This window comes from Caretta caretta, chromosome 4 (assembly GCF_965140235.1).
Source record: "Caretta caretta isolate rCarCar2 chromosome 4, rCarCar1.hap1, whole genome shotgun sequence".
Classification (NCBI taxonomy): domain Eukaryota; kingdom Metazoa; phylum Chordata; order Testudines; family Cheloniidae; genus Caretta; species Caretta caretta.
The window spans coordinates 139,686,689-139,709,743 of record NC_134209.1 but is presented as its reverse complement, the minus strand read 5'-3'; the positions used below and the strand labels follow the sequence as shown (position 1 = coordinate 139,709,743).

Below are 23,055 nucleotides of genomic sequence, written 5' to 3'. Positions count from 1 at the left end.
AGGCTTATCAAAACTGAGCTAAAAAAGCTGAATTAATTTGCATAACCAAAAAACACCCCTTGGTTGTTTGGCTGCATAAGACTACCTTAATGCTGCAAGTAGCCTAGTAGTTTATTCTGATCTGTATAACAGAATGTTCTAAACTCCATTTGTATCAGTAAAAATAGTTAATCATCTCTTCCATCTCATTACCTTTTAAGGAAATCAAAGGACTCCAGGCCACACAACTCTTAAAGTTTGACAGAACTCTAATCCAATGACACTAGTACTTTTCCCTAGAATACCAACAGTACAGATTACTGAACTCCCCTCCACCATACTTCACTACAGATTGAAAACTGGATGATGTATTCAGTTTTCCAGACACATGGATACCAGGACAGTATAAGAATTTAAAAAGTAAAATAAATCTATAGTGGGTAAGTAAATGCATATTACCAGAAAAAGGGCCTTTCACGATCTCTACTGACTGGTCCACATAAAGTGTAAATCAATCTGCTACAGCTCCTACCTAAGGAGAATTTATGTCCTTTGGCTCAAGCAGTTAAAACTCATGCTTTTGAGTGTATGAGATCCAGAGTTCAATCCTCACAAAACGACCAAAAGCAGGCAATTATCACATGGGCACAGAAATTGAAAGTTTACAGAGCACTGAGCCACGGGGACAGTAAAATGAGAAATTTAGGACAAAGGCTTGAAACAACATGCATCTTCAATGCCTGATCACCTTTCCATCTCTCACCAAAACCCCTTCAGAAGTAGTACCCGTGGGAAATTAGAGAAGGGAAAAGGATTTGAAACATCTCTCCCACTCCAAAACACAATCCTAGAAATAGTCAGAGATCCACTATGAGGCAGTACAAGGCATCCCTTCAACACAAGAATGGAAAATACTGCTCTCAAATGCTTAGAGACCCTGCCTACCCATGGCTACAGAACTAAGCTTTAGTACAATTTCAGATTTCCCACATGAGTGCATAGAGAGTGCTACACACAAAAAAGCATTCAGCCATTGTAGTGAAGCTGGATTTTGTTTTTAGATTAGAGGTTTTTAAAACAGTAAATTCTAATTTTTGGACTACTGATCACATTAAAAACAAATTCTGAAGCCTACAAAACCAGGAACTAGGAAATACTGCCTTCACAGCTCAAATACTGAAGTGAAGTTGATCAAGCCAATTTGTATATTTACCATTGCCGGCCACTGAACAGTATCTGTAGAGTTGGCTTGAGATTTTCGTTCAGCAAGTACCAATTTTTGCTCTACTAGAAATCCTCTCATTTTATGGTTGTAGACCTCAATCCATCTTCTTCTCTCCCATGACTCACCATCAAACTCCACACATACCTAGAGGAATGGGGGAGAAGTTAAAAATCTAGGACATGACCATCAGATTGCTGTTTAGATAGAAGGAAGAGAAAGACCAAGGCAAGTGCTATGAAAGAATTTTTTTTGTGACCCTAAGAACCCTTCATTGCCCGATGGCAGATGGCCCACTATACTGTAACTCATAATCAGGCCTGATGCAGCCACTATCTATAAGACACTGTTGTCATAATATGTATCGAAAAATGTATCATAATCATATATAAACTTGGGATATGCTGGTCAGGAACATCATTGTGTGATGTATGTATAAGTTGTATATAGAAGAACCTCAGAGTTACAAAAACCTTGGGAATGAAGGTTGTTCATAATTCTGAAATGTTTGTAACTCTGAACAAAACGTCAGTATCTCTTTCAAAAGTTTACAACTGAATATTGACTGAATACAGCTTTGAAACTTTACTACGCAGAAGAAAAATGCTGCCTTTTTTTAAAGTAGTTTACATTTAACACAGTCCTGTATTTGCTTTTTTTGGTCTCTGTTGCTACCTGATTGTGTACTTCCAGTTCCAAATGAAGTGTGTGGTTGACTGGTCAGTTTGTAACTCTGAGGTTCTACTGTATAAAGAATTACGCATGTGTGTGTGTGTGCTGAAAATGTTCTTAAAACGTGTTTTGAAGGCAGGGCATAAATCAAATCTACCCTAGACAAAGGAATTTGGATTTACCAATCTGCACCCCCAGGAAATCTTCCTGATACAAAGACACTGGACTTTGGAATATATAAGGGGAAGCAAAAAGACATTCTAGTTATCCATCACTTAGGGGACATAAGAAACAGCACCTTATGAGCCTGTGAACAGTGGATCCTCCTGGTTGAAGGGCAGGAGCTGCTGCTACAATTCCCTGGTGTGGCAGGGAGCAGAAAACACAGTCCCCAGCAAAGTTCACTTTTGCTAAGGCAGAAAGGTAACTCAGTGGCTTACAGTTCTGGGCTGCATTGAGGAGAATGCCACTTTTACCTTACCCAACCATTAAGTTTAATTATAAGCACTTATTCTTACTAAAATGTCCAATTATTGCATTTTTGTCACACAATGAAACAATTACTATACAATAATTACACTGCTCTATTTTTAAATTAAAAACTAGTAAACTTAAATTCCAACCTAGTCAATGTTATGCAACATCTTTAACCACAAAATTCCAGTCTTCTATATCACTTACCCATCTCCACAGTGAGCCACATTCTAATTTTAAATTAATGTATTTCAACAGCTCCACTACTGCTGCTGAGAGTTTAAACAATGTTTATCTTAATACAGAAGAAAAGCCTATTAAAATGTAGGGTTTTTTTAATACCATGTCAGAACATCATTCAATTCTCACTTTCTATTTTTACAGCACCCAAGTGTGTTAGCTGCTTTACAGAAACATATGAAAAGATCAGTCTCTGCACAGAGGAGCTTAAATTTTGCATGTATTGCAAGAAGAGGGTGACAAAAAGAGTGAGGAAAGATAGTTAACATATACAGCAATAAAGTTAAATGATCCGATTTTTTTTTTTAAATTTAACAGCTCCCCAAGATCTGCACAAAATTAAAAAAAAAAAGTAAAGTACAAAATATTCCTCCCTTCTGAGTGAGGAGAATATGGTAGCTTGATGAACTGGTTTTGGGATGTCATTTCATCCCTGGTAAGGAACATGAAGATAGATGTGGACAAAGGAAGAGAAAACATAATACAAAAAATGCTGCCTCCATTCCTGCATATGCATATATTATTGCTTGCATGCAACTGTGTTTACAGGTTGCACTCCATATAGGTTTTTACATGCCCCCTTCCCAATTACCATAATATCTGACAACATGTGAGGTGTTAGGGCAAAGTCTTTGTAGCACTGATTTTTGAGAATTTTTGAGTGAAACATCCCTTAGAGTGTGCAACCCAGCACTGTGATAACATGAGAATCAAAAGTCAAACTCACAGAAACAAGAGTGAAACTGACTAATCTTTTCACTGTCCAAGCTGAATAGCAGACAATAAGCAAACAGGATAAGCAGAAACACTAGGTTGTTTGTTACTAATAGTTTAGACAAAAACAACATATCAGCAATTGGAAAACAACATGTTTTGACAATTTTACATTTGGTATTACTTGAAACAAATAGTTAAAGGTGAAAATATTACAAAGACCAAGCACTATGCAGTTTTGAATGCTGTGTTGGTCCCAGGATAAAAGCAAGACAAAGTTAATTGGATCAACTTCTGTTGGTGAGAGAGAGAGAAGCTTTCAAGCTTACAGAGGTTTCAGAGTAACAACCGTGTTAGTCTGTATTCGAAAAAAGAAAAGGAGTACTTGTAGCACCTTAGAGACTAACCAATTTATTTGAGCATGAGCTTTCGTGAGCTACAGCTCACTTACAGAGAGCTCTTCTCCAGGGCTGGGAAATGTACTCAGAGCATCCCAGCTAAATACAAGCCATAAATCCAATCTATAACCCACTAAACCTCTCTTTTCTTTTCCCCTGCCCCCCATGACTGGAGGGGTGTTAACAGGCCACTTCACCTTCAGTGGTCCCTTAAAATATACGTTAACTAGTTATGCTAAACAATGTCTCTATTCAGTCCATGAGTTTTAGGCTATGTCTACACTACAGACCTTACGGTGGCACAGCTGTACTGATGTAGGTGTGCCATTGTAAGGTTTCCTGTGTAGCCGCTCTGTGCAGGTGGGAGAGAGCTCTCCTCCTGGCATAATTAAACCATCCCCAGTGAGTGGCGGTAGCTATGGCACGGGACAGCATCTCTCGCCCACACAGTGCTGTCCACACCAGCACTTTTGTCCGTCAGGGGTGTGTTTTCCCCCCCGCCCCCATACCTCTTACCAACGTATGTTTTACCAACAAAAGTGCTAGTGTAGCCAAAGCCTAAGGCTTTGTCTACACTACACAGCTTTTAGCGATATGGCTGTGTCGCCACAGCTGTGCCGCTAAAAGCTGTGCAGTATAGCTGCTGTTTGTCGGCTCTCCTGACAACAGCATGCTGTTCACACTGGCACTTGTCTCAGCAAAACTTTTGTCTTTCGGGGGATAGGGGTGTTTAAATACCTCTGAAAGACAAAAAAGTTTTGTCATTCAATTGCCAATTTAGACATAGCCTTCGTGTCTAGCTGCCCCCCATGACTGGAGGGGGGTTAATAGACCACTTCACCTTAAATGGTCCCTTGAAATATGTGTTAACTAGTTATGCTAAACAATCTGTTCCCTCTTGTATTTAAACTGTGACTCTCTTTCCCAGACCTGAAGAAGAGCAGTGCATAAGCTCGAAAGCTCTTCTCTCACCAACAGAAGTTGATCCAATAAAAGATGTTACTTCACCCACCATGTCTCTCTTCAGACTAAGCACTGCAATTCAAATCTCTCTGTTCCTCAACAAGGATATTCAGTTCACCACCACTCTGAAAGCTTTTGCTATAAATTCCTTTTACACCCTCTCCCCTTTTCTTTTGAGACTGGCGGTGGGTTGTATGCTTTTTTGTACAAAAGCTCTTTATCATCACAACCATCTCCCTTGCCATCCTGGTGACTTTTCACACTAACACTTCTACTGGAGAGAGGAGAATGCATTAGAGTTAATCTCTTCTAGCAGAGCCGTAACCAATTACAGGTCTCACAGTAAAGCTCTGCAAAATCCCCAGCAGCACCTGCTCCTTTTCCTTTCTATTATCAGAGAGGGCTGAGCAGAGAGCACTCTGCAGCAATTTCTCCTCCCCAAACCATACAAGGCTTTGATACCTCCCCTGACATGCCATACATGGGCAAAACTCTACACCCAGCACACTAGATATGACTAAAATGCTATCCTCTGGAATTGAGGCTTGGTCTGTAGTGTAATTCCAAAGTTTACAAACCACAGAGAAATTAGTCAATTAGAACTATTTAGTAACTGTCTTGAAAGGAAAAGGGACAAACACTTCCTCAGATTATCAGACGCAGTCAGGGTCTCCCACTAAGAAAGCAAGGGAAAACCATATAACTAAAAGAAGGTAACCACAGCAGAAGTAGAGTCATGAAACAAGGCAGTCTGCCACCAAGTCAAAAGTAGAAGAAAATATAAAATTTACACACAATAAAACTCCATTACTACTTTGAAGTCCATCACTAGCAGATGCTTCCCGTAATACAACAGCTGTGGCCCAAGGAGAGCTAACTGGTCATATGGTGTTAACACCTTGTTTCCACCTAACATACATATTTTTAGCTGTCCTCTTATACAATTTAATACTTCCCAGTATTCTGCCATTTAAGTAATTGTAACAGTTGCCATTGGGATGTTTTCTGACTGTGAGAACCATCTAAACTCATGACCACCTAACAATCATGAATAGCAAATGTCCACACTTAACATACCAGCGACCACGGTCAACAAGAAAGTGTTAAGGTATTGCAACAATAGCCACTACCAACATTAAAAGCATCACCCCACCCCTCAAACTTATAAATGTACTGTAGTCATAGGAAGACATATTCACCATTGAAACAAAATTTGTAACTGCAGTAGTGAAGTGTGCCGAAATGCGTCTTAACAGGTAGGATATAATACAAACTTTGTCCATGTGGTAGGAAAAGACATGGAAACTATACATATTTAGAGAGTTTTTTGTACATGTATTTAACATTCCAGAAGATTGAAAATATAGACATCAGCATATAGGTTTTTTCAAACAGATAAGTAATTATTGACAGATTTATCTAGTCCAGAACAATTTTTGAGAAACAGATGGAAACACATGCGTGTTCCCAAGAGGCAAGAGAGTCACCATATTGCACTCATCTCCCCAGAACGGTTACATAAGCAGAACTTACCTTCAAGTCCCGTTTGGAAACATCTGGGTGCGAAATGGCCCTGATTTTGCCCGCTTTCCAGGGCCATTCAGAGACGTGAGCCGTGTCCCACGGGCCGTTGTTCTCCTCCTCAGACAGGCTCAGGAACCTCTTCCCTACGAGCAAGGGCCAGCTCTCCTCCAGCCTGAGCACCATCCTAGCGCATTGGGCAGCCCTGTTCTCCGCAGAAGAGACCCAGGCAACACGAACAAAGCAGTAACTTCCTTAGGCAAGCGCTCCGGGACAGCTGCACGCCGACCCCAACAAGCCCAGACGAGGCTGAGCGGAGCTTCCCGCTCTTGTTAGAGGACGGGGAGAATTTCTAGTTAGTCGCCGTTTAAACGTAGACACCGGGGGGAGTTTTGACACGACCGCGTTACACCCGCACAGGTGGGGAGAACGGAACGGCCGCAGCTGCTGCGCAGCCCTGAGGGAACCTGTCCCGCTCCCAGACGCCAACCTCCGAGCCCCCCTTTGTTCCCGGCGAGCCCTCCTCAGCAGGAACAGACGAGCCAAGTCACTGGGCGTCAATGGAGCCGGCTGAGCGGGCAGCTCCTTGGAGAGGCCGCCGAGCCCCGCACCCGCCACCTCACTGGCTTCCCCCCCCACACACACACAGCCCCCGGGCAGCACGTCCCGCTCAAGCCCCCGAAACAGCCCAAAGAGTCCCCCCTCAGCCCGAGCACAAACAGCACCCAGCGCCCACCAACCCTCCCGGGCATTGCATACACCCTCTTAGTCACTCACACACACCCCCCAACGCGCCCTCCCGCGAGCTCTTCCCGCTCATTGGCCCGGCCCGGCCCGAGGGGCGGGGCACTCGGCAAGCCTCCGTCTCGGATTGGCCGAGGGGCGGAGTTAGCTCTCGCAGTTCATCGGTTCGGTTTTTCAGAGGCTATACTTCCGAAGACGGTGATTCTTCCGCCGACCCCAGATAAAGGAGTCCCGGATCCCATTCCACTCTCTGGGGGTCTCGAGTCAGAAGCCAATATAGAAAACATTCAGCATGTAATTAGTAGCATCCATGTGATTTTTTCAGGTAGGTTGGCTGTGACTAGAGGGATCCATACGCGACTGGCGGAGGGATCTCAAATGTAGGCAAAAGGTGTGCGAGGGCCACTTATACGTGCGGTTAGCAGCGTACTCAGATATAGCACAGGGGGAGGGGGTACTTGCGGAGCTGTTGTGCGCAAGCGCACATTGCAAAGTGCACCTGCGGGCGTGCTGCGTATGACTGTCTGCGCATGGGCACACAGGGAAGGGCTTGACGCCTACTGACGGTATGCTGTAGCCATGCGCATCAGAAGGGAGGCTGATGATTGGGGAAGTATGGAAAGGAGGCTGAGGTGGCTCATAGGCAGCCATCTTGTATAGCAGCCTTGAAGGCTATGGAGAGGTCTTTTGGATTCAGGTCTTGCCCAGTGTCCCCTTAAAGTTAAGCCATAGGGATGAGGCAGCCAGGGCGCTCATAGGGGGAAGTGTGTTGGGGTACATTAGAAACGCCACAGGTGGAGAAAGGAGAGATGGGTACACCACCTCCTTTGGGTGATGGCAGCAACATGCTCTCGAAGGCCAAGCTAATCATCAGAGGCAAGCTGCACACAGAGCAGGACATACTAACTCAAACCGGCACCAGACCCTGCTACAGCAACAGATGCAAAAACCTGTCGACATAGCTCCATTGCTACACTGATCAGCACCCCCCACAACTCACTTTTCAAGATTTGTGGATCTTACACATGCCTATCACAACATGTGGTGTACCTCGTCCAGTGCACTAAATGCCCCAATAACAACTATAAAAAGAACACGAGTACTTGTGGCACCTTAGAGACTAACAAATTTATTTGAGCATAAGCTTTCGTGGGCTACAGCTCACTTCATCGGATGCGTACAGTGGAAAATACAGGAGGAGGATTTTATATAAACAGAGAACATGAAACAATGGGTGTTACCATACACACTGTAACGAGAGCGCTCAGGTAAGGTGAGCTATTACCAGCAGGAGAGAAAAAAAACCTTTTGTAGTGATAATCAAGGTGGGCCATTTCTAGCAGTTGACAAGAACATCTGAGGAACAGTAGGGGGGAAAATAAACATGGGGAAATAGTTTTACTTTGTGTAATGACACATCCACTCCCAGTCTCTGTTCAAGCCTAAGTTAATGGTGTCCAATTTGCAAATTAATTCCAATTCAGCAGTCTCTCCTTGGAGTCTGTTTTTGAAGTTTTTTTGTTGAAGAATTGCCACTTTTAGGTCTGTAATCCAGTGACCAGAGAGACTGAAGTGTTCTCCGACTAGCTTTTGAATGTTATAATTCTTGATGTCTGATTTGTATCCATTTATTCTTTTATGTAGACACTGTACGGTTTGGCCAATGTACATGGCAGAGGGGCATTGCTGGCACATAATGGCATATATCACATTGGTAGATGTGCAGGTGAACGAGCCTCTGATAGTGTGGCTGATGTGATTAGGTCCTATGATGGTGTCCCCTGAATAGATACGTGGACACAGTTAGCAACAGGCTGTGTTGCAAGGATAGGTTCCTGGGTTAGTGTTTTTGTTGTGTGGTGTGTGGTTGCTGTTGAGTATTTGCTTCAAGTTGGGGGGCTGTCTGTAAGCAAGGACTGGCCTGTCTCCCAAGATCTGTGAGAGTGATGGGTTGTCCTATGTGGGTGAACTGACAATCACTACACTCTGAAATGAACTTACACAGGAAAATAATGCAAGATAAAAAGACCACATCACCGTGGGTGAACACTCTTCACAACTATCTGTATTTGAGCTCTCAATCCTCAATCTCAAAAGAAACCTGCACAACACCTTCAAAAGACAAGCTTAAATTCACAACTTTCCTATGAATGGACTAAATAGAGACATTGGATTTATGGCTTATTACAACCATCTATAACCCACCCCCCTTGCTTTTTTTCTCCTTTCCTCTTATGACTGGAGAGGTGTTAACTCCCCACTCAAATGGTTCCTTGAAGTATGTGTTAACTATCTATGCTAAACAATCTGTTTTACCTTGTAGTTAGCTGTGACACTCTGAGTACATTTCCCAGACCTGAAGAAGAGCTGTGTGTAAACTTCAAAGCTTGTTTCTCACCGACAGAGGCTTGTCCAATAAAAGATTCTATCTCACCCACCGTGTCTCTGTAATAAAGAAAAATGCCCACTGTGAGCCACTGAGCTGGCTTAGTCTTATTTGATGTCAAGAGACATCCACTGTGATCCAACATTCCATGAGTACCCATCTGGCCATCATCCAACATCCAGCTTCACTATGTAAGATGTGGGAAGAAGAAGAATAGAGAGAGAACTACTAAAACAGAGAACGTATTACATCATCCAACCTGCTGCCTTCTGCTGGCTATAGAAGAAGCAGATAACCCACAATCCATACCTTCCTCTGGGTTCTTCCCAACACAAGGGCGTCCCTGAGGTCCACTCTCCTTCTGTCCCTTGCAGTCCACCTCAGCCATAGATTCCATCACACCCTGCAGTTGTCTGTTGAAGATTGACTATTTCCACTATTTGTTTGGTTGCTATTGCTCTTGTCTTGGAGAAGTGATCTCCACTTTAACTAACTCCTTATGCTTTTTCCACTAGTTTTCTTCAGGGCTTCACTTCTGATAATTCTCCAACCACTACCCTCTATCAAACAACAACAAATTGAAATTATTTTAAAAAAACATAGAAATTATTTAAATTATTTTATGAAGCTTGCCAAAATGCAGACACTTCACTAATATATGATCTGATGGACTAATTAGCACAATACACAGAAGAAGAGACTGAGTCAACCCACATTACTTAGGTAACTATTAGCATCAACAACAGCCTGGTGTTCCAAAGCATCCTCAGTAAAAGAAAAATACGATACCTAACCAACAACAATGGAATACGTGAAAATTGCTTTGGATTTCTCCTTGAGAAATACATTACGACCACATCTATACCCTCAAGCTGCTCTTTAACAAACATCAAGGTTTGCCTTCTTCAGACTGTAAAAGACCTAAAACTCCATCTGGCACCCAGGAATGGACCATAAGTTGCTACTAAGTGAAAATGAGTGTGAAACATGACATAATTAAATCCACATACCAAGATATCAAATGTAGGATAAAAGCAAACGGCCATGCAAACAGAGGTTTTCAGTCATGAAAGGGCAGTAAAGCCATAATCATAGAATCGTAGGAGTGGAAGGGACCTTGAGATGTCTTCTAGTCCAATCCCGTGCACTGACGGCAGGACTAAGTATTATCTAGACCAGTGGTTCTCAAAGCCGGTCTGTCACTTGTTCAGGGAAAGCCCCTGGCGGGCTGGACTGGTTTGTTTACCTGCCCTGTCCACAGGTTCGGCCGATCGTGGCTTCCACTGGCTGCGGTTCGCAGCTCCAGGCCAATGGGGCTGCGGGAAGTGGTGCGGGCCAAGGGACATGCTGGCTGCCCTTCCCGCAGCCCCCAGTGGCCTGGAGTGGCAAACCGCGGCCAGTGGGAGCCACGATCGGCCAAACCTGCGGACGCGGCAGGTAAACAAACTGGTCCGGCCCGCCAGGTGCTTTCCCTGAACAAGCGACAAACTGGCTTTGAGAACCACTGATCTAGACCATCCCTGACAGGTGTTTGTCTAACCTGCTCTTAAAAATCTCCAATGATGGAGATTCCACAACCTCCCTAGGCAATTTATTCCAGTGCTTAACCACCCTGAGAGGAAGTTTTTCCTAATGTCCAACCTAAACCTCCCTTGCTGCAATTTAAGCCCTTTGCTTCTTGTCCTATCATCAGCTGTTAAGAAGAACAATTTTTCTCCCTCCTCCTCATAATAATCTTTTATTTTTTTGAAAACTGCTATCATGGCCCTTCTCAGTCTTCTCTTCTCCAGACTAAACAATCCCAATTTTTTCAATCTTCCTGAGATGTCATGTTTTCTCAACCTTTAATCATTTTTGTTGCTCTTCTCTGAACTTCCTCCAGTTTGCCCACATCTTTCCTGAAATGTGGCCCAGAACTGGACACTCCATTTGAGGCCTAATCAGCATGGAGTAGAGTGGAAGAAGGACTTCTCCTATCTTGCTTACGACACTCCTGCTAATCTATCTGTTGAGGCTAATTCCCCACTCGGGAATTTAGAGTGCAGAAGATGGGGGCCTGCAAGAATTCTACAAATTAATATTGGCCACTCCAGGCTTGTATTAAACTCCCAAGGTTACAGCTTTTTTTTTTTTAGCTTGGATTGGTAGATGCTGCCACCACCCAAGTGCAGAACCCCTTTGAGAGCCCAGGAAGGCGCACTTGGGAATTCTTTCCTGTGTGGTACCTTCAAGCCCTTTCACCCCACCTCCAGGGAAGAGCTGAGAAAAAAAAAAAAAAAAAAGGAAATTAGCTGTTGCCACCATCTAATTAAACAATATGTGCACAAACCTCTTAGGACAAAAAAATCCAATTCTATTTTTAAAAAAGGTAAATTTTATTAATGAAAAAAAAGAAGAAAATACATCTGGGAACTCAGGCTATTGCTAGATTTTAAAAGAGGAACTATAAGGATTAAGCAACAAGAATAGCTTTCTTGAGGTCCACCTTAAAGGTTACAAGCAAAACAAAAGCACCTGGGGTTAGCACAGAGGAATTCACAAGCCATAAAGAAATAAAAAGGATAAACCTAATCGGGTCTTCCTAGAAATTTCCTGATCTACTTATATATCTGGGGTTTGAAATCAGTAGTTTCTAGGTATGATACTGATGATTTTTTCATACCTGGCCCAAGCTTTTTACAGCATAGCTGTTGCCCTGTCCACCTCTCCCCAGGAGAACAGACAGACAGACAGACAAAAGGGGATTTTTTTCTTAATTTTAAAAGTTCTAGCCTTCCCATTGGCTCTTTTGGGTAGATGCCCCCTCACTTCCTTTTACCTATGCATAGCAGTGAGATCTTTCAACCCTTTACAGGTAGAGCAATTAGTCCTAGCCTTCACAACCTCCTCAGGCAAGGAGTTCCACAGGTTGACTGTGCGCTGAGTGAAGAAAAACTTCCTTTTATTTGATTTAAACATGCTACCCATTAATTTCATTTGGTGGCCCCTAGGTCTTATATTATGGGAACAAGTAAATAACTTTTCCTTATTCACTTTCTCCACACCACTCATGATTTTATGTACCTCTATCATATCCCCCCTTAGTCTCCTCTTTTCCAAGCTGAAAATTCCTAGTCTCTGTAATCTCTCCTCATCTGGGACCCGTTCCAAACCCCTGATCATTTTAGTTGCCCTTTTCTGAACCTTTTCTAATGCCAGTAAATCTTTTTTGAGATGAAGGGACCACATCTGTACGCAGTACTCAAGATGTGGGCATACCATGGATTTATATAAGGGCAATAAGGTATTCTCCCTCTTATTCTCTATCCCTTTTTAAATGATTCCTAACATCCCGTTTGCTTTTTTACTGTCGCTGTACCCTGCATGGACGTCTTCAGAGAACTATCCACGATGATTCCAAGATCTCTCTCCTGATTATTTGTAGCTAAATTAGCCCCCATCATACTGTATGTATAGTTGGGGTTATTTTTTCCAATATGTATTACTTTACATTTATCCACATTAAATTTCATTTGCCATTTTGTTGCGCAATCACTTAGTTTTGTGAGATCTTTTTGGAGTTCTTCACAGTCTGCTTTGGTCTTAACTATCTTGAGCAGTTTAGTATCATCTGCAATATCAACTCCCTGAGTTTGCTAAAGTCTGTCCTCTTGAAATCCATTATATTTATTGTGATGTTTTCCCTCCTACCATTCTTTAGAATCATAAACTCTACTATTTCATGATCACTTTCACCTAAGCTGCCTTTAGTTTTTACATTTTTTGAAAAAATAAAAATATATATTAACTATTAACTAAATTTTACTGAAAGTACCAGTGTCACCTATTCAGTATGCACACTCCCCCTCTTGTGGTTGATTTTTGAATGCACTTTAAATTTACAGTGGAATCCTGATCTAATTGGGACCGGGGCCAGATCGGATAATCAAAAATTGGGATAATCAGGAGAATCGGTAAAGGGCTTTCTGTCCCTTATTTTAAGATGGCAGGGGCTTAGGTGGTTGGCTCACCGCCCGAGCTCCACGGCCATCAGCCCCAGGTGGCTGGTGGTTTGGTTAATATGGAGAGCCAGATAATGGAGGCTTGGATAAACGGGGTTCTACTGTATATCAATAAAAGATTACGTTCAACTGATACCTATATGTATTGTGGCTAGAGAAACTAAAGTTCAGTGTTTCATTTTAATCATGGAAAAAAGTGGATTTTTATTTTTTTTAATCAGAGAATTTTGGTTTTTTTATCATGGAAAACAAGGATCCCTTGAAATCACACATTGGGGATAAGAAACCCACATTTATTTGGTGTATACAATCTGAGCAAGCCAAGCTACAGCGTTTTTATCAACAATGTTCAAGGCACAAAGACCTTCAGGAAGTTGAGTCATTTTGCAGTCCTCAGCAATGTGTGTCATGGTTTGTGGCTGCCCACATTGACATAGTGGACTGTTTCTAAAACACCACCGAAATTTTGCTGCAGCACAGGTTCTGTGTCTGGTATGAAACCAGTAGAGAAGGCCCCATTGCCTTTGTGGTAATGAGTTGATGGTGGTAATGAGTTGAAGCTCACTATGCATCCTCTACTGTAAATCCCTCACCCTCAACTTATTCACAATGGGCACCGTGAGGACAGACGATCATGTGATGGATTAAACAAATCTTTAATGAACAGTAGATGTGGCATATCACACAATTTCGTCATAAGCTTTGCAGTGCTTTCCTCTCTGTGAACACTGAGTGGAACAATATTTCAGAGAACTGAACCATGGTAGAGGAGTAGATTTAAGTGTGCCTGAAATAATACGCATGGTGGAATTAAGTAGTATGTCAGTCATCCTTTTGTGAGACGAACGAGCCCATACTGGAGTGCAGTGCTCCACTGCTGAATAACAGAGTGCCAAGTCTGAAGTACAAAATGTTTGGGCTTTGGTGCCCCATATAATTCCAGTCAGCTTTCTGAGCAGGTTGTTGTGCATCACTGTCTTTGTAAGATGGTCATGATATGCGAGAGTTCTATCCAATGTGATGCCTAGATAGACCAGATATGAATCATACTTTATTCACTGACCATTGAGAACTATATTCACTCTCCGCCCACTTGTGCATGATGTAAGTGGAAGACACTCAACATAGTCTTACTTCCACTTGGTATCGGTCGCCACCAATCACGATAATCGCCCATAGCCACCATATCTGCATTCAAAACACTCTCCAATATGTCAAAGGAGTGTGACTGAGTGCCAAGCCATATGTCATCTGCATAAACAAACTTGCAAGACCTGTATACAGTATCATTCACAAATAAGTTGAATAACAGTGGAGATAATACTTCTGGAAGGCCATTCTTCTGGTACTTCCAAGCACTTGTTATATCATCAATATGTACATGGAAATGGTGATTTCTCAGAAATAGAGTGTGACATTCTGCACCTCAAAGTAGCACCCTGGAAACCCCATATTCACGACTGCCATATAATTATGATGTTTTGTACAAAGTATGCCTTGAGAGGTATTGTTTTAAAAGTCTTGATTTGTTAAACAGTAATATCCCGTTGGGTTGTATGTACTGTCATGGTATGTGAAGTTACAAAGTATTGCCATATGTGTTTCTGAAATATGTTGTGAGGTTGGGAACACGGACAACCAGCTTTTCAGTTACAACAAAGGAATAGCCATCGATAGCCCCAGAGAGCATTAATGGCTCATCAACATCCATCATGAAAAGAATCCACTATCCTAGAGACTTGGAGAAGGCATGTATGCCACGGGGGTAGACTAACCCACATCACAGCAAAGATCTTTCCAGCAAGCTGGAAGAAAATATGAAAGTGAGACAGTGACATCATCACTTGGCCCCCCCCCCACATTCAACACCTGGAGGAACGTCTGGAGGACAAAGACTTTGAACTGGGGAAGGGTGGTCCCAGGCTGGGAAAGACTTCCAATCTGTCTGTTGAGGAACGGTGACCTGCTTGTACCATCTGTGAGGATGAGAAAAGCTGTTTGATTCAACTTTTGCTAAAAGTTTAGGATTTAGAATGTGTGTTTACTTTTTACTTTCGTAAGGTAACTATCTCTGACCTGTATGCCTACCACTTATAATCTGTCTTTCTGTAGTTAATAAATTTATTTTATATTTTACCTAAAACAGTGTGTTTTGTTTCAAGTGCTTGGGAAATCTCAGCTCAGTTTACAAAGGCTAGTGTGTGTCCATTCAACATGGAGGGAGTGGCGAACCGGATAATGAACTTACACTGACCAGGCTTCTGACCAGTGAAAGATGGTGCAGTTCCAGGGTGCAAGGCTGGAGGCCTCTCTATTTTTGGTTCATGAGTGGCTGGGAGATCATTCATGTAACTCAGCTAGGTGCATTACTGCCTGTGGATGGCTGTGTAAATGCAGTACCTGCCAGAGGCTTGTAGCTTGACATCAGCATCACAGTGTGAGAGGCAGCCCAGGTTGGTGGGAAAGAAGGCTCAGCAGTCCCACAGTCCATGCTGGCACCCCAGGTACCCTGTGACACAGAACGATTGCACATACAAACCAACATGGCATAGTTCTAGACATTTCACCAAAAGGCCTGTGTGCCAAACCATATCGTATTCCATGGTCAGGTCAAGAAAAACTGAACCAGTCTTCAGCTTATGTTGCAATTCATTTTCAATGAAAGTTGTGTGACGCTGTACCCCATAATGCTTTATAGAAATATGCTTATGAGTGTAAATATGACATAACTGGAATTTGTTTTATGCTAGATATGCCATGTAACATATGTTTGCAAAGGTTATGTTCTACTGCATGTATTCAGCCTATTCGTATGCATGTATCATTTTTATATCTGAAGTTATGAGGGTTGGCTCTATGCTTGTATTTAAAGTGTTTGCTGTCAAAAGCACCTAAGGCAGATTTGGTCAACATAGTTTGAAGGGGTTATTCAAGTAATTGGGAGTACTTGGCTAACAATGGACCTTGATAGACGCCAATCCACATCTGAACTTTCCTGGGAACATTCAGGCTAACATGTGGGCAATGGCATCGGCCTGGAGAGAACTGTGTCGTGCATGGACATGTGACTTGCCCGTGTGACTCCAAAACTTCATCTTTGTAGCTGTGATTCTACACAGGGGGAGAGAGGGGTTTCCACCCACAAGAGAGAGACTATATAAGCCCCTGGAAATCCCTCCATTTTGTTTTCAGCTGTCTCAGTAGATAGACCCTGCTTCCCAGAGATGCCTGAAAGAAACTGGAACAAAAGACAGTTACTACAGGGGTGTGTGATTGTTGGACCCAGACTAGGAGGAAGTCTAGTCTGTAAAAGAAGCTTATTGGAACATCTCTGAGCATGAGATTTACCTGCATTTAGTTTCTTACTGTATTAGGCTTAGACTTGCATGTTTTATTTTATTTTGCTTGGTAATTTACTTTGTTCTGTCTGTCATTACTTGGAACCACTTAAATCCTACTTTTTATATTTAATAAAATCACTTTTTACTTATCAGTTAACCCAGAGCAAGTATTAATTCCTGGGGGAGCAAACAGCTGTGCATATCTCTCTTTTAGTAAAAAGAAAAGGAGTACTAGTGGCACCTTAGAGACTAACCAATTTATTTGAGCATAAGCTTTCGTGAGCTACATCCGATGAAGTGAGCTGTAGCTCACGAAAGCTTATGCTCAAATAAATTGGTTAGTTTCTCAGGTGCCACTAGTACTCCTTTTCTTTTTGCGAATACAGACTAACACGGCTGCTACTCTGAAACCTCTCTTTTAGTGTTATAGAGAGCGAACAATTTATGAGTTTACCCTGTATAAGCTTTATACAGAGTAAAACAGATTTATTTGGGGTTTGGATCCCATTGGGAACTGGGTATCTGGGTGTTGGAGACAGGAGCACTTCTTAAGCTGTTTTCAGTTAAGCCTGCAGCTTTTGCGGGACGTGTTTCAGACTTGGGTCTGTGTTTGTAGAAGGCTAGCGTGTCTGGCACAACCAGGCAAGGTACTGAAGTCCCAAGCTGCCAGGGAAAATGGGTTCAGAGGTTATCCCAACACATCAGGTGGCAGTCCCAAGGGGGTTTCTGTGACCCAACCTGTCACAAGTTGTAAGTGCGGTTGATCACATGTACTGTAACCGTGGCAAAGACCAGTTTGCTCTGGTGCCAGCATACCTTCCACAGATGGTGAAATTCTTTGCGAAATCAGATGCTCAAGTACCTTAAAGCAGATGCTTACAAGTGAAATTGGTCTGTGGCTCGAAGGCAAGTATGGATCTTTCCCAGGTTTCAGCAAGGCAGTGACCTTCACTTGGCGGCAGATTCTAGGCAGTCTGGATTCCCACAGAACTCTGTTGAAAAAACAAACAAGTCATTCCTGAGCACGAGGATCCAGATGTTTCATGAATTCAGGTGCAATTCTATCATATCTGGGAGTTGTACCCATTTTTAAATCATTCAGCACTTTATCCAATTCCAAACTAGTGAATGGCTCCATCTTACTAATAGATGGATTATTCCTTAGGAAATGCTGCCACTCGTCAAGTATCTGTTGTTTGACAACTCTGTCAATGGGAGCCTTGTTGACTTTCAACAGGTGACTGGCTATCTGATTTGGAGTAACTGCAGGCTTGCTTTGTGCACATGGACATTGAGCCACATCTAGTTGATGAATTAAGCTCCAGTTCTTCAAGCTTGACCGTGAAAAGTCAAGCACCACTATCATTTCCTCCCATCAAGCCCAGCAAGCGGTATCCAATGATTCATAAGATGGTCCGCAATCTCCAGATCACCTGACTGCTCACACTGCCTCAGCAAGTCTGCACAGTGCTCATTCAAACATGGAATATACAATGGTCGGAAGCCATGTGGAATTGTTGCACCTGCAACTTTAAAAATGGCACAGCGGAAATGATGGTTTGCATCTTCCACAGAGATGATATTTAATTAGATGGTTATGACACTCCATTCTAAATACTCTGTAAAGGAGCCCCAATCTGCCTTCTGGAAGTTCCATCTAGGCTTCGATATGCTCCTTATAATTGGAAGACACATTCCCATCTGAATCAACGATGGACAGTGTTGGCAATGTGAAAAATCATTAAGTACAGTACACACCACTGGTGTGGGTGATTGGGAAACAACGTGACCCAGCACATGTCTGGACAGTAGTCCCTATTCCATCGTGCTGAATGGAAGGTACCACGCTGCTTAGGGAAGCCCACAGAAAGGGAAGAACAGCATGAGGTCATCCTGCCTTTTGAAACGAGTTAATTGAACTTTGGAAGAAATAACCAAGGTCAGAAGTCATCCTTGGCATCCACCACTAGACAGACACAATGGAACAGAGCTCTTGCAAGCTAAGAAAGATGGGTCCTTAAACCAGTGGTGGGTTGAAGTCTCTGGAACTGAATATAGGTGAGAAACCTGCTTAGGCAAAGATCTTTCACCTAAGAAGACATGGGTAGCCAGAACCTTATGCTTTTGTGGAAGGTTGTGACAGAGGGCAAGTCAGCCATGGCTGGGAAAAAAGAGTGACTGGTAAGCGAAACCATCTTGAACAAAGCCTGTATCTCACTAGATTAAGTTTTAGACTTTTACATGTGTTTTTTCACTTTTGTTTTACTTGTCACCCTTTCTAACTTTATTCTTATTACTTGGCATCACATAACCTATATCTTATTGTTAATTAATTGGTTTTATTCCTACTATAAACCACCTCAGTGCTGTGTTTAAAGGGAAGGGTGTATTTACCCCAGTTAAGTTAATAAGTTTTTATGTCTTTGGAGGAACAAACAAACCATATTATTTCTCTGAACTGTCCAGGAAAGGGCTGGACATTGCAGAGAACACGGTTTGGGGAGTGGGACTGGGAGTGTGTTGGGGTCATCCTGCTGATTGTAACCCAGGCTGGTGGAAGCCAGAATGGGGCTGTTTGGCTGTAGGTAGGCTGCTGAGAGCTGCTGAACCAGGGCTGTGTAAGCACACAGACATTCAGAATGTGAGCTGCATGTTTGTAAGCTGGTTGTGAGCAGCCCAGATTGGGACCTCCAACAGCAAAGAATTGTGAGGGATGCAGGGTTACAGGGAAAATGGTGACACAACCCCTCGCTGGTCTGGATTGCACCTCGGAACCCCAACTGGACTGTCACAGCCTCCCTGGACTTCTGGTATGCCTGCTGCAGTTCCTTTTCTTTCACGCAGCACTGCTGCTTATTTCTATCATATCCCCTTCATGTGCATCCCTCACGCAATCTACTTGTAGACGTCCACATTTCTACAACTGCTCCATAGGGCAGTTGCAAGGGAAATTGGGAAATGTTGTTTCCCTTGTGGGGGAATATAGAAAATGGTGTTCATAATGGCGTTCAACAGCTGATAGTTCTGCTGAGGCTGGAGAACTTCAGTTCTGTTTCCTTGTGCTTACTTACTCAGAAGATGGGAGAGGCAGGAGAACTTGCAAACCTCTCTTCCATAGAGGATAGGTCTGGCATATGACTTCTTAAGAAAAACCAAGGGGTAAAATTCTGGCCCTGTTGAAGTCAATGGGAGTTTTGCTACTGACTTCCATGGGGTCAGGATTTCACACAGGAAGTTTTTTGCATCTAGATGCAGTTCTCCAGTGTCCAGATCCAGGCTTGGGGTACCATTCCTTGACTGCTGTGGAAATGGTCATTTAAGGAGAAAAATATTATTAGTGACTTTGAAATGCATTGGACTGGAAGAGTTTGTTTTGAAGGGACAGAATGGAAAAATGTTAAATATTCAATATAGAGGCAGAAGCTCTAAAACAAATGCAGGCCCTCCTATGCAACTCTGTCACAAGTCTTAATGGTATTACAACTACCAGATTTTATCCCTTACCCTGTTATGAGAGGTGAGCTATGGAGAAAAAGAGCCTCCTGGTCATACAGGAGAGGTGGAAGTATCCTCAACGACAAATCTATACCTATCAGATGTACTTACTTTCCAGGTAGATTACTGCTTTCTGGGCCATCCTATGAGTCTGTTGAGAAGTCCAACCAATCTATTGCTTTTTTTTTTTTATTCTCGGCTCAGTGTAGGGGGAGGATAGACATTATTGTAGGGCTTTGGAGGTGTCAGCCAGTTTTAGAAATAACCTCAATCCTTAAATGTTTAAAAATAATCTAGGGTTTCCCTTGATTTCTCTTGGAATATAGATTATCCAAAATAATGTGTATACGTGTATGCTTCTTGGTGGGGCCTAGCTCATCTATTCACCTGTCACATCAGTCTTCTCTTTCTGGGTTACTTTCAGGTTCTATTTTAGCCATACAGTCAAACCTGTGCAGAAACATACCTCTTTCTTATTTACAGAGAAAGCCTTGGAAACTTTCAAATGTACTGCTCAGACTCTACCACAGGCTTGTCCCAATACTTGGGACATAGCATTTTCTAAATGACATATATATGCCTCCCAACTGATTTTGAGATTTCTCCTCTCTGGGACTGTCAAAGACGGGAGGGGTTCCATCAGAGGGAATGCCTTGTAGATGCAGAATTCCTCCTCTTCTGGCAGTTAGTGTTTCCTGACCGGTTTCAAGGTCTGACACTGTCACTGTGCCCTGTGAGTGGCTATTTTTTGTAGTGGTTCTGGAGATCTGGCAATATTCAGATATTTGGGGCCCTGCACTGATTGCTTAGCTGTAAGAATTGCAACTCCACTTCTAGGGCCAAAGGGGGGTAATCTGATTCACTGGAACCATGGTGCAGTCATTTAGATCTGTGTCTTCCAAGACCATGACCAATTTCCCCTCCAAAGCTGGTTACCTGGCTGTTAAACTTCAGCTCAGGGTGGGCCTCATTGCTGACGTGGGAAGGTGCAGGGTCTTCACTCCTTATTTAAGGAAAATTACCATATATTCTTTTTTCGTTTGAGAAACAAGGCTCAGATATTACAGTGACAGAATCTATGTAGAGTGTTAGAATATACCCATCAGCATAGTATTCTGTGCAAGTTTGTGCAAAATGTCACATTAACATCCTATGACACCTGCAACGTCTGTAACCTTGAGTGTATAAACAAGCCCCAAAATGTCCCTGGAGCTTTAATCCTCTCCCTGTGTCTGTCTCCCCACTATATTCCTTTGTGGACTGGGTCAGCTGGTCCAGCAACAAAAGAACGGCTTTCAACAAGCAAAGCATTTCTCCAAGGCTTTATTCTTGATCTTTCTTGTGCACAGGTTATAACAAAAGGAAAAAGCAACTGTTACCCAATGCAGAATCAACCAAGATTGAATGGGGGGACAGGGGGGCTACTGCTCAGACTGTATCTATCAATTAACAGAGTATCTGATTACCTCGCTTCCCCTGTATTTACCACGTAAGTGTTTATATAGTTTCCAGGGTTTGCTCTGGCAACCTGATTTGGTCCCCAACCCTGCTTTATTACCCCACTCTACACTTGTGTGAGGTCTGAATGGGAGTTAGTTAACTCTAATCAGGTAGGACTACCACACCCTGTCAAGTATGCCCTTAGGATCTGCTGTCTTTTCCTGTTGTGTCATTGTGTTATGCTTAAAATATAGGGCAAGCTCCCCATGGCAAGTACTTTGTTTTATTTTGATGTCTACAAATCACTATACAGGCCTTTGATATAATATAATTAATAATATCACATAATTAATAGTAATTGTGAAAAGTGAAACTTGTAAAAGTGCAACTTGAAACCCCCACAATAAATAGGTGTGCCCACACCTTGAATGGTTGGTCTAGTTCTGGTCGCCCCATCTCAGAGAGAATATAGTGGAACTGGAAAAGGTTCAGAGATTGGCGACAAAGATGATGCAGGCTAAGGAACAGCTTCCATATGAGCAAGAGACTAAAAAGATAAGGTCTGTTCAGCTTAGAAGAGAGATGACTAAGAGGAAGTATGAGAGAGGTCTATAAAATCATGAACAGTGTGGAAAAAGTTGATGGAAAGGGTAAATACTTCTCTCACAATACAAAAACCAGGGCTCATCTGATTAAATTAATGGGCAGCAGACTTAATACAAACAAGAGGAAGTCCTTGTTCACACAACCCACAATTAACCTGAGGCACTCATTGCCATGGGATGTTGTGATGGCCAAAAGTGTAACTGGGTTCAAAAAAGAACTAGATAAGTTAATGGAGGATAGGTCCATCAATGGCTATTAGCCAAGATCATCAGGGATGCACCACAGGCTCGGAGTGATCCTGAACCTCTGACTGCCAGAAGCTGGGAGTGGAAGACAGGGTGGATCATTCCAAACTGCTTTGTTCTGTACACTCCCCCTGAAGCTCTAGTACTGGCCACTATTGGAGACAGGGTACTAGGCTAGATGGACCATTGGTCTGATCCAGAATGGCAGTTCTTAAATTCTTATGGTGTGCTGAGAATTTCTTGCCAACATACCAAAAACGGCTACCACTTTGCTCCTCTTTGGATAGCACCATGCTACATATACTGATGAACCAGCTACAATATAGATTCCTGGGTTACAGTGTGGGCTACCTAGCACTATTTCTACTCTGGAGTGACGGAATTCCTCCAGCAAGCAACCCTGTCCTGAGAAGTTATGACCAATTTCTATATAAACCCATTTACAGTAACAAATCTTGCAAGCCAATCTCCATGATCTCTCCCTGGTTTGTATGGTAAACGAAACACCCCCATGGCCAATAGCAATGCCTAGCATTGTACATCTAAAGCAAATAAAGCTGGAATGCCCATTTTCAGCCCTAATATCCTCCAGATGTTTATAGATTGTTCCAGTT

The 23,055-nt window shown here is 42.7% G+C and overlaps 1 protein-coding gene across 2 annotated transcripts in view; it reads right to left on the bottom strand.

The window, feature by feature from the left end:
- Positions 1-6,829, bottom strand: part of KDM3A (lysine demethylase 3A) — a 45,151-nt gene extending 38,322 nt beyond the window's left edge. The window contains exons 1-2 of one of the 2 annotated variants that reach the window (XR_007356536.2): positions 6,196-6,829; positions 1,193-1,348 (exon numbers count right to left, since the gene is read on the bottom strand). Coding sequence is in view for 1 of the 2 variants with exons in the window: in XM_048849196.2 (XP_048705153.2) it covers positions 1,193-1,348; positions 6,196-6,369 (330 nt within the window). In the remaining variant the exon portion in view is untranslated. The remainder of the gene's footprint in view (positions 1-1,192; positions 1,349-6,195) is intronic. The other variant, XM_048849196.2, reaches the window with a different exon arrangement.
- Between the last annotated feature and the right edge of the window lie 16,226 nt (positions 6,830-23,055).